The sequence below is a fragment of the Thalassophryne amazonica genome, chromosome 10, assembly GCF_902500255.1.
Source record: "Thalassophryne amazonica chromosome 10, fThaAma1.1, whole genome shotgun sequence".
Classification (NCBI taxonomy): domain Eukaryota; kingdom Metazoa; phylum Chordata; class Actinopteri; order Batrachoidiformes; family Batrachoididae; genus Thalassophryne; species Thalassophryne amazonica.
In genome coordinates, this window is record NC_047112.1 from 83,934,847 (window position 1) to 83,950,348 (window position 15,502).

A 15,502-nucleotide genomic window follows, 5' to 3' on the forward strand; every position below is an offset into this window, starting at 1 on the left:
CAATACTGAATACTATTAGTTGTGGCCTTGCTTATCCATGGAACAGTGTATATATTATCACAGTCATATCAATTCATCAATAACGTTAATAAGTATAGAATTTTTCCAAATGATGACAACCTTTCTTCGAGATCTGAAGTCTAGCTGCTGAACACTAATCCTTCTCGGTCCCCTCCAAGACAGTGGGCCCAGACGGTTCAACAGATTTTCAACATTTGTTAAAAGAGCCATCCTTGTTGTGCAGATCAGTACAATAGAACAGTCAATGATTATCAGCGGCCGGTCACCCAACATGATATAGGAGGCTACTGGACAGGTGTTGACTGCTGGTGAGCAGTAGACATGAAATATTGGGTATGCCTGGTCAGTCTTTAAGATTGGTTTAAAAGAATAAGGTGTGTGAAAATGGTTCTTTTTTTCACAAGATAGGAAATATGCATGTGAACTGTAGGTCCAATAGAAGTGCTCTGAAAAGTGGCTAAAGATACATCTGTGCAGACACAACCGCTCATACACATATCTATGAACACACACACTCAAATACACATAAGTGTTCATCAATAACTGTTAATATGCACAACTTGGTTAATAATTTTGCACGATTACAGTAACTAATAAATCCAACATCTGGATTATTTAATCCCTCAGCGTGACCTGTTATCATCTCATCCCCCTTTCTCGGCACAAGACATGTATTTGTTCTTTCTTATGCACAGCACTCTGAGCAGTCCAGCTTTACCAGTGGGTACATGGGGTACTTTCCAACCCAAACAGAATGCAGTATGAATGAGTGGGACTGAATGTACAGTAGGTACAGCTCCATTCCTCCCCCCCACCCCGCCCCCAAAAAAACAGGCATGAGGGCTTGGCAAAATAGCACGTATGTCTCTTCAGCATTTTTTCTCCCCACCAAAAGGCAAATTCTATCCATAATAGACAAATTTACAAAACAGTTCATGATATTTCAGAGCGCCGAGTGGCTGGAAATATTATTTGACCAGTTTGTGGTTCCTGTGAAGAATTTCGCCCTGACTTCATTCCTTGCATTTTCCCATTAGCAGCAGCAGGACTGACTATGTGTGTGTGTGTGTGTCAATAAGCTACATGATGTGCGACCTTCTCATATGAATGCTAGTCACCAGAAAAAAATAAAATAAAATGAAGTTACCACAGGAAGATCTAGAAAGGCAGAACAAGACTGAAGAGGCTCTGACCAGCAGTATGCTCGTCACGCTGTTCAGAGCGCTTATCAAAAATTACAACGAAACAAAAAGAAAGAAAGAAACAGACATTGGGAGAGGAAGAAATCAGAAGAAAAAAAAGATCATACAATAGCTTCCATAAAATAACTGGATATTTAATTTTGTCCATTAATCCAATGGCAGGTCTTTGCTGGATCAGCTCCACATCTTGTACTGTAGCAGGGCAGGCAACATTACAATCATTTCTTGAAATCGTCAGTGATCTTGTTTGTAGCAACTGTATTGTTATGGTAAAATATTTGTGGAGGACAGAGGTCACAGAGTTCAAGGATAATCTCAGTATTCAGCAGCATACTCTGTCCCATGGAGCCCTCTGCACAGCAGTGTGAACTCCTTCACTATGTCCTTCACCCTCCGCTTATTCACTCGCTCTCTGCACAACGGAGGAAGAAAGAGCAAAGAAAGAGGGACAGGAAAAGGGAGAGCATTAAAGTATATCATTATAAAGAACAACTGGATTTCCTGAATGAACATTGTAAAATAAATGTCAACAGCATCTTTACTTCAATCTCTGGGATATTTTTTATTTATCTGAATGAAAAACCAGGGGGAGATGAGTACAAGACATCAGCAGCATATTCAGCAAATACAAGTTTCAGTTCCACTGAACAGTAACGCCAGAAGCAGTCGCAGCGCATTACTGTGTATTGTTTAAAGGTCATCAGGAGTAGTTGGAACATTAGCCACTTTGAAAACAGAGCAAGATGCAGTTTTAGGCACCATTCTGGAGATCATTATCAGGGATATGGATTTGATCCACGCTGATGGATAGTTGGAGATAGTAGAGAAAAACAAATAGCAATTCCTTAGCTGCCCTTTTGAATAGGTATGATGCAGTAAGGCAATACTATAGTGAAACCTTTGCAGAGTAAGAAAAACAAATGATCTCAGGACAGATGCAACATTAATGACGAGGGTTTGCTGGTTAGTAAAAAGGCACTTTTTTTTGTTTGGTTAAACTGGAGAAGTCAATGTAAGAACTGATTTGATGTGTGGAAACTGACAATATCTGTCAAGATAATGTCAGTGAGAAGACAATGACAAGCTCATCAATTTTGTTTCATTCGTGATGAGATTTAGGAGGAAGATCTTCAGCTTCAAACACAAACTATATCATCTTCTTACTGAAAGGAAAGCTAAAATGACATTACATAGCAATGGCATTGAAAAAATAATGTTTTCAGATAAAGTACAATTTTCAATAAAAAAATGTGGTTCAAGCATAGAGCCTTGAAGCACCCCAGCAGAAAAGTAGAGAGCTCTAGAAATCTGCTGCTACCTGGATACTCTCAAGAAGGGGCTGATTCAATCAGAGAATAATTCCTGTTATGCTTACAATAGTTCAGAAAGTGTTGATCAGAGAATACACAGGACACTTTGTATCCCGTGTATCCCGCCAGACCGTTCTGTTGTCAAATGCCAGTGTTTTGTATGTTTACCCTGTTTGCCTGTCTGTTTCTGACCTACCTTAACCCTATGGGGTCCGAGGGCATTTTTTGGACAGTTCACTCACCTGGCATAAATGTTTTATTATTGCTGTTAACAGCTCTCCCTGCATCCCACAATCAAGTTTTATGTCTCTTTTTTCCCAGGACAACCTGTGCTTTCAGAATATATATGTTTTTGTTGTGTTTTATAAGTGTAATAAAGGTTTACAATCAAAAATAAGCAAGGAAAAAATACAGCGAAAAATAATTTTCGACACACATTTATTCAAAACACACAGCAAACTATAATAAACAACAGTTTTGACACTTTATAAAGGTAATTTGAGGTCTTGTGTGAAAGTCTGTACAACAAAAAGGTTCAAACAATAAACACAAATGCACATTTTGAACAATATATACAAAATGGTCTATGCGTTTTGTTGTCCATTGATATGGTAAACAGTGCTTTATGCAGAGAAAGCAACAGAGTTATCCAGTAACATTCACATGCAAACTAGTGGAGCAATCCTGATAGTTACACACTCTTTGTTTGAGCACGTGAGACTGTCATCAGAGGCTCTCCGTGTGCTCCTGCTTTCACTGATCGCTGTGCATAATGGCGCAGGGTGCACTGAGTATGTACTAATAGTATGTACTCATTGTAGCACCCAGGGGGCTATTCAAACGGGCCAACTAGTAACATATCACTCCTGAAAATGATCTTTGGCTTTTCACGTGAGGTAAATCTGCCCTACGACTGGATTTTGGAAAACCATGTGACAGTGAACCAATTCCGATTGGACACTCACATTGCGCACATCATCACACAGCTTCTATGAGGAGTACAAAGATGGCTGGCTCGAAAGTCTGCGGAGTTAACTTTTCACCAAAAAAAAAAGTAAGTTTCTATCTCATATCATTCAAAAGTTATTTATAATTTAGTAAAGCTTGGTCTTAGCCGTCGTATACGACGCCGTGGGCCCCAGAGGGTTAACTTTGTCCCTACATAGGCCCTGTCTTTTTTAACCATCTTGTGTTGACAGACTCTGCCTCATCCTTGTCTTTCCTTTTGCTTGGATTAGATGAACTGCGACTATACTGTCGCTAACCTCAAACCTGAACACCAATACTAATACTGAATACTTGTATGTTTGGTTACAATATTCTGTATCTACTGGTGGTTTCACATATACATCACATTATAGATAAAATGTTTCCTGAGCAAATATGACCAGCAAACCTACCTGAGAATCTGCTGTGAGAAGTTGTCTTTCTGTTCAGTTGTGACCCGTGACGATGGGAATCCTGGAGGCTGCAGTGCCTCCTTCAGCCACACTGCTAGCAAAGCAAAACAATGCTTGTTCAAACTGAACAACACTTCTGCAAACTGCTCCATCAAACTACGAGATGCTGCACCTCCAATCCCCTGAAGACAGACAGTGGAGAAGGCATTGCACATCAGATGACATGCCCATTGTAAAGAAAAAAGAAATAGTGATATATTTGCTTTTTTAAAGTGTTGCATCACATTATGAGTGAAATACTGTATTTACTCTATTAAACGCCCCGGGGAACCGCATTTTTCAAAAGGGGAACATTTGACGACGGTTTAGGTGCTCATGCTTGCATGCATGCTGTACACAGTACAGCCTTATGGACAATCATACTCAAAACAAATGTTTTTTCTGCATGCAGTAGCTGCTACACAATTACATAACATGGCTCCAAGCAAATGTTGATACTCAGCAGTGTTCAAGCTAAAAGTCGTGAAAGAAGCGAAGAGGAAGCACCATGCTGCTCAGATTTTCCTAGTCAATAGGGAAACGCATCCGGGAGTGGTGTAGGAACAAGGATAGCTTGCAACCCTGGCGAAAACAGAAAAACGGCTGCCTGGTGGGGGAAGGAAAGTGCATTATGAGGACAATGAAGAGGAGCTGCTAAAACGGTTCCATGAAAGGAGAATGGCGGGCATCCACATGACAGGGAGGAGTCTGAAATACAAATACAATACAAACGTCAAACAGCTGGTATTTGAAGTTTGTAGAATGACATGACATATCAAGACAATGATCCACACATGGTGTTCGCCACTCAAAAGAACTGGTGGATAACAAGGTGGACATATTTCTGAAGTATGTCTTAAGAATGCGCAAGATACACAAATACAACACAAATATGGACGAAACACCAGTTTGGTTCAAACTGCCAGAAAACAAGCCGGGGAGCATGAAATAACCGTATCATCAACAGGGCATGAAAAAAGAGGATCACAGTCACATTGGCTGCCTATGCAGCCAATATCAAGTTGGCACCCTTGGTACTGTTGCCAGGAATCAGGCCTATGAAGAAGGACAAAATCCCTAGCGGCATATAGGTGTACTACTGTGACTCTGGGAGGAAATTGTGGCCAGATGAAGACTCTATCAAGCATTGGCTACGGGTTGTCTGGGGAAAAAATAGTCAGACAAGCTGCCTACTTGTGTGGGATTCATTTCAAGGCCATTTAACTGGCAATGTCATGAAGATGGTGAGGGAAACCTACAACACTGATATATATCAGATATCGTCCTCCCCGAGTCGGATGTGGAGGAAAGTGAAGATGAAGATGACACTGAGACTTCAGCAGAGGAGGACTATGACAGTCCTGGACCCCAGCCACAAAGTGTGAACTTCATGGATCGCTTATGTTTTGTCGTGGCAATGAGGTAGGACTATTTCATTTCATTTTACTCTGTTCTCTAAGGAATTCACAATTTCACTACATGCAATGTTCTGAAAAATTTGGGTGGGTGAGGGTGTTTAATCGGGAGGGGGCCTTTAATGGAGTAAATTTGGTAAGGCTTTTCAGTCGTGTTTCCATGTAATGATTCTTCTCACCTCCAATACTGCCTGAACCAACAGTTTGCCCTCCTCTTGCATGACACTGGCCAATGGAGGTACATCTGAGCAGTGGGGTAACAGTTCAGTCTGTGGGAGACACAACAATCAACACAACCAAAGCCAAATAACTAATGTACAAACATCGCAAATGGCTAATATAACTAATACATCCATTTGAACGTGTTTCAAACGGTGTGTGCACACTCACAAAAAACAAGCACGTTGACTTGACTGTTGGACCTTCAGGAAATTTGAGTGATAGAATTCCTAGATGTGAGGGAATCAAAATAAACTACTGAAAGATGGTGGCATACATTTTTGGTACAGTACACACATTTACTGGCAGACACATATGTCTGAAAAGAAATAACCAGTACGGTGTGCATCATGAGAAACCTTACCACAGTGGAATACCGCTTTCACATCAAGAATCTCAGACAAGAACAAATCGGGTTTCCGTTTGAGTGCCTAAGAGGCAGATAGAGGTATTAAACAGTGAATGTTTCTGCTGTGCCCACTCAGTCTGGTACTGCTTCACCACATTGCACTGCACAAGCAACTTTAATCTGCTATTATCATCTATACCCACACAACCTGATAGTCGGATCTGACAGAAAGTCAGGACTGAGAAACAATCTCTGTACCATGCTATAATACTACCTCCATCTGTTTACAAAAAACTATACCCAAATTCATAGAGATCCTCCAGTGCAGAACTCAGTAAATAACAAACAAATAGTTAAAAAAATCAAAATCAAAACAAACAAACACTGAAATCATTGGAAACTTAAGTCAAACTAAAGGCAATGGTGGTTTTGACTGTGCTGAATGCAATTTTAGCTGACATTACATTTCCTTGTTTTTGGTTGACTGGACTGAATATGCAACATAAGTGCATACGTAATTAACATGTGCAGATAAAGAGAAAAATACAACTCATTTTGTAATAATGAAATCATTCAGGATGGAGGAGAGAGGTAAAAGGACAGAGATGAAATTCAGGTCTATCCAAAGATAGAAAACAAGAAAGAAGAATGAAGACAAGAGACAAAACTGTAAAGGAGCCATCAGCCAATATGACTGAACTGATTAATATTAGTTAAATATTAATTCATTTGGGCTTTGATTGGCTCTGGGCTGGAATGACTTCAGACGAGGCCAAGGCTCTGAGACTAACCAGTCACCTCACACCACACACCGACATTAATCCTTTTACATTTGTTTCATGAGCTAGAGTTTTGTGAGACTCTCACTGTTGATCTGCTTCCAAACTACAATTGTATCCTAACATCCATTTTACAGACAATCAAGTATTTTACAACATTAAAAAAATCATCAAGATTTTCAGAGCATCTTCAAATATCCTGTATTTTTCTGATCCAAAATCCAAAAACATTCAAATACATAACCCAGACCAAAGGGATGGAATTAAATGTGGAGTATCTGTTGTTAATGCTGGGTTTACATATAACCACGACAAGTCACAAATGCCACAAATATAAATTCGTGACAGAGGATCACAAATTTTAATTGAATTTGATGATTCTGGGCAGAGGAGTCGTGTGGTGTCACAAACTGTTGCGACCTGTTACTACGTGTTACGATTAATGGTATGAATTGCTGGCGAATCATTACACATGGTCACGAATATCGTCCTGCGCTGTTGCGCACCATTGCAAATCGTCATGAATCTGCCACAAATGTTGCCAAATTTAGTGTGTGTATATATATACAACCCCTGGCAAAAATTATGGAATCACTGGCCTCGGAGGATTCAGTTGTTTAATTTTGTAGAAAAAAAGCAGATCACAGACATGACACAAAACTAAAGTCATTTCAAATGGCAACTTTCTGGCTTTAAGAAACACTATAAGAAATCAGGAAAAAAAATTGTGGCAGTCAGTAACGGTTACTTTTTTAGGCCAAGCAGAGGGAAAAAAAATATGGAATCACTCAATTCTGAGGAAAAAATTATGGAATCACCCTGTAAATTTTCATCCCCAAAACTAACACCTGCATCAAATCAGATCTGCTCGTTAGTCTGCATCTAAAAAGGAGTGCTCACACTTTGGAGAGCTGTTGCACCAAGTGGACTGACATGAATCATGGCTCCAACACGAGAGATGTCAATTGAAACAAAGGAGAGGATTATCAAACTCTTAAAAGAGGGTAAATGATGCAATGTTGCAAAAGATGTTGGTTGTTCACAGTCAGCTGTGTCTAAACTTTGGACCAAATACAAACAACATGGGAAGGTTGTTAAAGGCAAACATACTGGTAGACCAAGGAAGACATCAAAGCGTCAAGCCAGAAAACTTAAAGCAATATGTCTCAAAAATTGTAAATGCACAACAAAACAAATGAGGAATGAATGGGAGGAAACTGGAGTCAACGTCTGTGACCGAACTGTAAGAAACCGCCTAAAGGAAATGGGATTTACATACAGAAAAGCTAAACAAAAGCCATCATTAACACCTAAACAGAAAAAAACAAGGTTACAATGGGCTAAGGAAAAGCAATCGTGGACTGTGGATGACTGGATGAAAGTCATATTCAGTGATGAATCTCGAATCTGCATCGGGCAAGGTGATGATGCTGGAACTTTTGTTTGGTGCCCTTCCAATGAGATTTATAAAGATGACTGCCTGAAGAGAACATGTACATTTCCACAGTCATTGATGATATGGGGCTGCATGTCAGGTAAAGGCACTGGGGAGATGGCTGTCATTACATCATCAATAAATGCACAAGTTTACGTTGATATTTTGGACACTTTTCTTATCCCATCAATTGAAAGGATGTTTGGGGATGATGAAATCATTTTTCAAGATGATAATGCATCTTGCCATAGAGCAAAAACTTTGAAAACATTCCTTGGAAAAAGACACATAGGGTCAATGTCATGGCCTGCAAATAGTCCAGATCTTAATCCAATTGAAAATCTTTGGCGGAAGTTGAAGAGAATGGTCCATGACAAGGCTCCAACCTGCAAAGCTGATCTGGCAACAGCAATCAGAGAAAATTGGAGCCAGATTAATGAAGAGTACTGTTTGTCACTCATTAAGTCCATGCCTCAGAGACTGCAAGCTGTTATAAAAGCCAGAGGTGGTGCAACAAAATACTAGTGATGTGTTGGAGCGTTCTTTTGTTTTCCATAATTTTTTCCTCAGAATTGAGTGATTCCATATTTTTTTCCCTCTGCTTGGTCTAAAAAAGTAACCGTTACTGACTGCCACAATTTTTTTTCCTGATTTCTTATAGTGTTTCTTAAAGCCAGAAAGTTGCCATTTGAAATGACTTTAGTTTTGTGTCATGTCTGTGATCTGCTTTTTTTCTACAAAATTAAACAACTGAATGAACATCCTCTGAGGCCGGTGATTCCATAATTTTTGCCAGGGGTTGTGTATATATATATATATATATATATATATATATATATATATATATATATATATATATATATACACGAGGTCTATTAGAAAAGAAACCAACATTATTTTTTCAAAAACCATATGGATTTGAATCACGTGTGATTGCGTCAGACAAGCTTGAACCCTGTGCGCCATGCGGCACCGCCGCGACGTGCGAAGCCTCCGCTCCTCTTTCCATGACAAAAACTCCTGTAACAGTGGAATGTGCCGTTCATTTCCAAACTGCACACTGTGTTTTATTCGGGACGTCATCTGACTAGCACAGGAATTGTGAAAAGACATGGACATCAGCACTTTTTCGGCACATTGAGACAGACGTGCAGCGGAATTGCGCGTGTCACGGCGGTGCGTCATGGCGCAAAGCAACGCCGTGATGAAGCCTCACGGGACATGTTCTGGCATGTCCAGGCACATCCACAATTTCTCGGATAATCACTCGATGGAAAAACCACCGACAGCTGTCTGAACGCCATCTCAAAGCCGTCCTGTGAGACCAAAATGGAGGTGTTCCTTTGTCTCGCTCCATGAGCAAATCGGTCGTGACGCGCGAAGCCTCTGCTCGGCTTTCCATGACAAAATCTCTTGTTAAAAGTGAAATCTGCCGGAAAATGGCTGATGTCCAGCTCTTGTGATAACCACAGAAAGTGCACACGACGGTCTCGGATCCACAGAGCCATCCGTTTAGAAATGATCCTGTGGTTTGTGGCTCTCGATGGCGGCACGGAGAGCGGCGCGCCGAGCATCCTTAAAGCCGTCCTTAAAGCTGTAGCAACAGTCCTTATTCTCTGTGAAGCCCGTAAAATTTTCACCGAAAGCCAGATAAATTTTTCGAATGGTTTCCAGCTGCCAGTCTCTAACAGTTTCTGAAAAAATTCTGATGGAAAAAAAGCCCAAATCATTCCGCCATTTCCTGACAATGAAAATCCGCCGAGGGGGCTGGACCACTCCTCACTCAAAGCCTGCTCACAGGCGAATGACGCAACAGACAGGCGTGGAAAAACTCACGCATGCGCACGAGGGTTCAAGCTTGTCTGACGCAATCACACGTGATTCAAATCTATATGGTTTTTGAAAAAAAATAAAAAGGTCGGTTTCTTTTCTAATAGACCTCGTGTATATATATATATATATATATACACACGATCTTTTAGCATCTTACTTGTAACAAAAATAATGTGTCATATCCAACTGGCCATGAAACAGATGAGCAGCCAATTACATTTGATCATTTACCAAATGCATAAAGTGCAGTATTGTCATTCTTCCAACATTCACTGGCTTGTGACTGCCTGCAATCACCCCCAAATTAAAGGAATAAAGTCTATACATTCTGTATTTTCTTTAAACGCCAATAAATTTTGACAGAAAGCTAAAACCAAAGTAACTGTCAATGTACAAAACTCTATGGATCTGACTGTAGCCACTGCTTTTCTGCTTCTAAAGCAATATGATTTTTTTTTTTTTTATTTAAATATGTGGTGACAAATTTTTCAATAGAATATTTCATTTGTATTAGTCCATGAGGCCTTTTCGCATCTTGTTTCACAGATCTTAACATATTTCTCTAAATGGAAAAACCCTGATAAAACATTATTTTAGTGTGTGTGTGTGTGTGTGTGTGTGTGTGTGTATGTGTATGTGTATATATATATATATATATATATATATATACACACGCATAAATAAATAAAAAGTATGGAACACATCATTTCTCTAAGGAAATATATTTCAAAACGTACTACTGACATGAAATTTTCACCAGATGTCCGTAGCAACCCAAGAAATCCATAGATGTAAAGAAACCAAAACAAATAAGTACAGAAATTATAAAACATAATACATATAACATGTATTATGTTATAATACGTATATGTATATAACATAATACTTAACAATGATACATAAAAATAAGAATGTAACAAGTCAGTGTGTTATCCACAGTTTGCACACTCTTATACTAGGACTAAATTGTATTTTCCAAAATTATGTTAAAAATCTGACCTGGAACAAATACTACTGAGTGGTGAGGTGACTTTTTTAGACTCGAGAGCATGTAAGGAGAGATTGAGGTCTCTTTTTCCAAACACTCCCCTCATCTTTCATTCCACTGCCTCACCTATATGATGAACACTTTAGGGCCCAGTAACAAAGAACAGAAAAGGGCAGTGAGAGAGAGCAGGACAGGGAAACAGGGAGAAATTAGAAAAAGAGAGATAAAGAGAGAAACACAAAGTGAATGAAATAAGAAACCAAAAACACACCTGAGCTTGGAGTTGCATAAATGAATCAACAATATCAGGATGATCCCTGGGTCCTAAAATATAATAAAGATGAAACTTAAGAAATCATAAGAGAAGAAGAATAATATACAAACAGCAACTGAATAGATTCAACAGTCATGTGGAAATAAAAGAAACTAAAAATATTTCATTGAAATAATTCACACGTGAGTAAGGAACAAAAGTGGGAGGGGGCAGGAGGAGGGGCAATATGAAGCTTTGGCAGAGTTTTGGAAAAACAGAGACCAACCAAAAACAAAGACAGGGAGAAGACATGGGTCTGTCTGGAGAGGAAAATAAGAAAGAAGTAACGATAGAAAAAGAACAAACCTAAAAAAAGAAAGAAAAGAAAAGTGGGTTTGGAGTGGGAACCCAGGAGGCACCTCTGTTACTGTTACAGTTTGGAGGAAAAGGGGCACCACAGCTAAATGAACCCTCTTACCCAGAGGCACCACCGACATTAGAAGCAACACATTTCTTCTACAATGTGCATCAGGAGAAGAGGTTAGTGTCAAAGGTCCATTTAGAACTGGTCACAAACTCTCCTTTGCCTCAAGAATGAACCCATGACCACACGTCATTATCAGCCATCATACCATTTCCTCCCTTAGCCCGGAGACAGGCTATAAGACTTTAAAGCATAACAGACAGCTAACGAGGCACATTTAACCACACAAGTCCAGTAGGAGCTTCTTGCCTTGGAGAATCCATTTCAAGATTCCAGACTTTGAGGTCAACGGCAGAAATGGAATTTGACAAATTGAGTAAAATTGGAATCTAACAAATTTCTGTACAATGCGCCCAGCTTTAGCTGTTTCCAGATTCCAAAAAAGTTTCCCCCACTATGTAAAAATTTTGACCAGTGTTTACTCAAAAACACTGTAGCAACAAAGTGACACAATATAATTAAATAGATTTTAAGTTCTACAATTTCGATTAAAAAGTATTGAATACATTAACGAAACCTAAACAAAAAATTATGTACATGTTAATAAAAGCAACAGCTGAAATGTGTTGGATTTAGTACTAGCACGTCAAATGATGAGTTATATTGCCAAAAAAACTTAGTAAATCCTAGTCAATTTCACAGGGAAAGCTGATTCATATTTCCTAAGTATCTGCGCAAAAATAATTTAGATTTACTAAATATTTGGGGCAAACTGATTGATATTTACTGATTATTAATTATGTGGGTGAAATTTATTTATATTTACTAATTAACTGGGTGAAATTGATTTACACTTATTACATATCTGCATAAAAATGATTTGGATTCAGTAAATAAAATAAATTATATCAACTCATATTCTAGCACAAAAGTAAGTAAGTCCCTTTGGCTGCTTCCTTGTTTTCACTCGGGCCACCACAGCAGATCCAAGGTGGCCCAGCATGTTGATTCTGGCACAATTTTTACACCAGATGCCCTTCCTGACGCAACTCCACATTACATGGGGAAATGGTTCAGGGGTGGGGTTTGAACTGACAACCTTCCACACTGAAACTAAGCGCATGAACCCCCTGGCCGACTTATATTCTAGCACATTGTTGCTTATTTCAACACATTTACATGGTTATAGTAAGTAAACTGCAGTTTCATGCAAATGATTTTTATCCAAATATGTAATAAATGTAAATCAATTTCACCCAGTTAATTAGTAAATATAACTCAATTTCACCTAGAATATGAGTAAATATGAATCAGTTTCCCCCATATATTTAGTAAATCTATATTTTTGCTCAGACATGTAGTAAATATGAATCAGCTTTCCTTGTGAAATTGATTAGGATTTACTAAATATTTCATTTACTAAATATATCATTCGGTGTGCCATTACTAAAACCAACACATTTCAACTGTTGCTTTTATTAAGATGCACTTAATTTGTTTGTTTAGGTTTAGTTAATGTATTCAATACTTTTTAATCAAAATTGTAGAACTCAAAATCTAAAATCTATTCAATTATATTATGTATCACTTTGTTGCCACAATTTCTTTGGAGTAAACATTGGTCAATTTTTTTTTAAAGTGCACCCCCAGCTCTCATCCACAAACAACACCTCCTGGGAATTCGTGGTTTATTACAGGATATTAGGATTAAAAAACAACTTTAATTCTGGTAACTGCAGCTGCATTGAGCTGGCCGCCTCTGTCATTTTATAAGGTAGCAAGCTGATTAAGCTAGCGCTTACTGTGCTGTAACTATATCCATTCTGTTGCAAGAAACCAGCTCAGAAAAGAATGGTCAGAGGAAGGAGGAGAGGCAGCCATACTGAAGCAGTCGAAGCGGGAAAGGTGGACAGGAACAAAAAACAACAACATAAATTAGAGGGGAGAGGCAAGCACGGCTAGTACATGTAGCCAAATGAAATGAATTCAATTAAATTAACTGAAAATCTAACCGTGAGCCAGCACTTTGCAGTGACAACCCAAAGAAAAGCTTATGATTGCCCTTAAAATACTAAAATATGAACATTAATTATAAAAAAAGGCATATAATATTGAATTAAAAATATTTTCAACAAAACTGAGGATGTTAAGCATTAAAGGAAAAAACCCAAACCTTTCTAAAGCCGATACAATTAAAGTGAAGCTGAGTTGTTGAATCAAGTGTTTCACCACTGATCAGAGCTGGGAAGCGGTTTAATGCGTACCAATAAATAATGAGTGCAAACATTTAGAAGGTCAACTGGAGCAACAAAGTCCAACTCCCTCCAACATTGTGACATTTTCCTATTTGTGGCCCCCATGTTGATTTTAAAGGCAGCAGCATATTAGTCTCTTGACACAATCACCAATTAGAAAATGAGATGAAATGTCACCATAGCATATGAAACACACTTGCATATTTTTCCCCCTCACAATTTTACACATTTCATCTGCTTCCACTCCTATGTCAAAAACCACGAAGATTCTGTGAAATTGTGTGATTAGTAACATAAAATTTAACAGGACTGCCATATCTGATTTGATCAGATATATTTCACAGTATTCAAAGTCGCGCCCCTGTTGGACCCCCTACCTTGCTGGAAGATGGACAGTGTTACCGAGGTAACGAGCTCAAACAGAGCCTTGATAGGTGTGAAGTAATCTGTCTCACTGGCAAAGATATGCACCATCTGAAATGAAAAGACTTCAACTCAGAAACTCACACAATGCGCACAAGAAATCATCTTATTGGAAAAACATTTACAGCAAAAAAAAAAAAAAAACCCTGGAAAAACCTGTTTCCATGCACCTGGTGAGTAATGAAACATGGTGCCTACATCCTGACTTGTTTTAGATCCGGTCCAGGTGAAAGGAGTCACACTGTACAAAACATTTTCTTCTACAACTAAGTATTGGTTAGTTAATAGTAGTGGTGGTAGGCCAAATAATTAGGCAACTGATTAACTCACTGAATGCCAGCCATTTTCAAAGTTCAGAACATTCCAGTGCCAGGATTTTTCAGCATTTGAGTGTTTTTTCAAGACCCAAAGAAAATTGAGTTCTATGTCCATGTCAACAACAAACATACCAAAAGAAACTTCAGACTTTCCTTTATCATCAGAAAAAAAACGTTTGTTTGTACCTCTTTCCATTCTTTAGTAATTGTCTGCAGAACATGGGTGGGTATCACTAAAAATGCTGATTTCTGACAAAAAACTGAGAAAATTGGCTTTTTGTGACAAGCAACATTTCAAGGAGAAAATGTCTTTGATTATAATTGTTTTTGCTTCAGTGACATTTCAAACATTATGAAAAGTGATCCTACTATATAATGCACCCAAAAAAAAAAAAAAAAAAACGTCAGGGGAGGGACTCCGTCTGTCTCTTCTCTAGGCGGCGCGTCTTTTCCCTCTGGCTCCCGCGTATCAGACCTTTTTATTTTTCTCAAAAACCTGATGGATTTGAATCACGCATGAGCCTGTCGATTGCGTCATTTGCTTGTAAGCAGCCTTTGTGTGAGGTGTGAGGTGTGTGTCGTGCGCTCTGCGTTTTTTTCATTCCAAGGAAAAAGACGGAACGACTGGAGCAGCACGACTGCATTACAGTTTGACAGACAACCAGGTGGAAACCAGTCGGATTAGGAGCGGTACAACCGTAAGACGTCTGCACAACGGTGGAGAGCGAGCCACGCTCCGGTCCACACTCACACTGCTACCACCCACAGAATGGGTTCCCTTGTGATTACAATTCTAATTTTTTTTACACAAGCTAGATCAGCTGATTACCACACACCCAC

The 15,502-nt window shown here is 38.9% G+C and overlaps 1 protein-coding gene across 3 annotated transcripts in view; it reads right to left on the bottom strand.

The window, feature by feature from the left end:
• Positions 1-15: 15 nt before the first annotated feature.
• Positions 16-15,502, bottom strand: part of ipo13 (importin 13) — a 67,771-nt gene continuing 52,284 nt past the window's right edge. The window contains exons 17-24 of one of the 3 annotated variants that reach the window (XM_034180383.1): positions 14,300-14,396; positions 11,262-11,314; positions 5,971-6,037; positions 5,778-5,836; positions 5,567-5,656; positions 3,934-4,115; positions 1,558-1,635; positions 16-1,415 (exon numbers count right to left, since the gene is read on the bottom strand). In XM_034180383.1, the coding sequence (XP_034036274.1) occupies positions 1,358-1,415; positions 1,558-1,635; positions 3,934-4,115; positions 5,567-5,656; positions 5,778-5,836; positions 5,971-6,037; positions 11,262-11,314; positions 14,300-14,396 (684 nt within the window). In that variant the 3' untranslated portion in view covers positions 16-1,357. Of the gene's footprint in view, positions 1,636-3,933; positions 4,116-5,566; positions 5,657-5,777; positions 5,837-5,970; positions 6,038-11,261; positions 11,315-14,299; positions 14,397-15,502 lie in introns of those variants that run through there. The other 2 variants (XM_034180384.1, XR_004563166.1) reach the window with 2 other exon arrangements.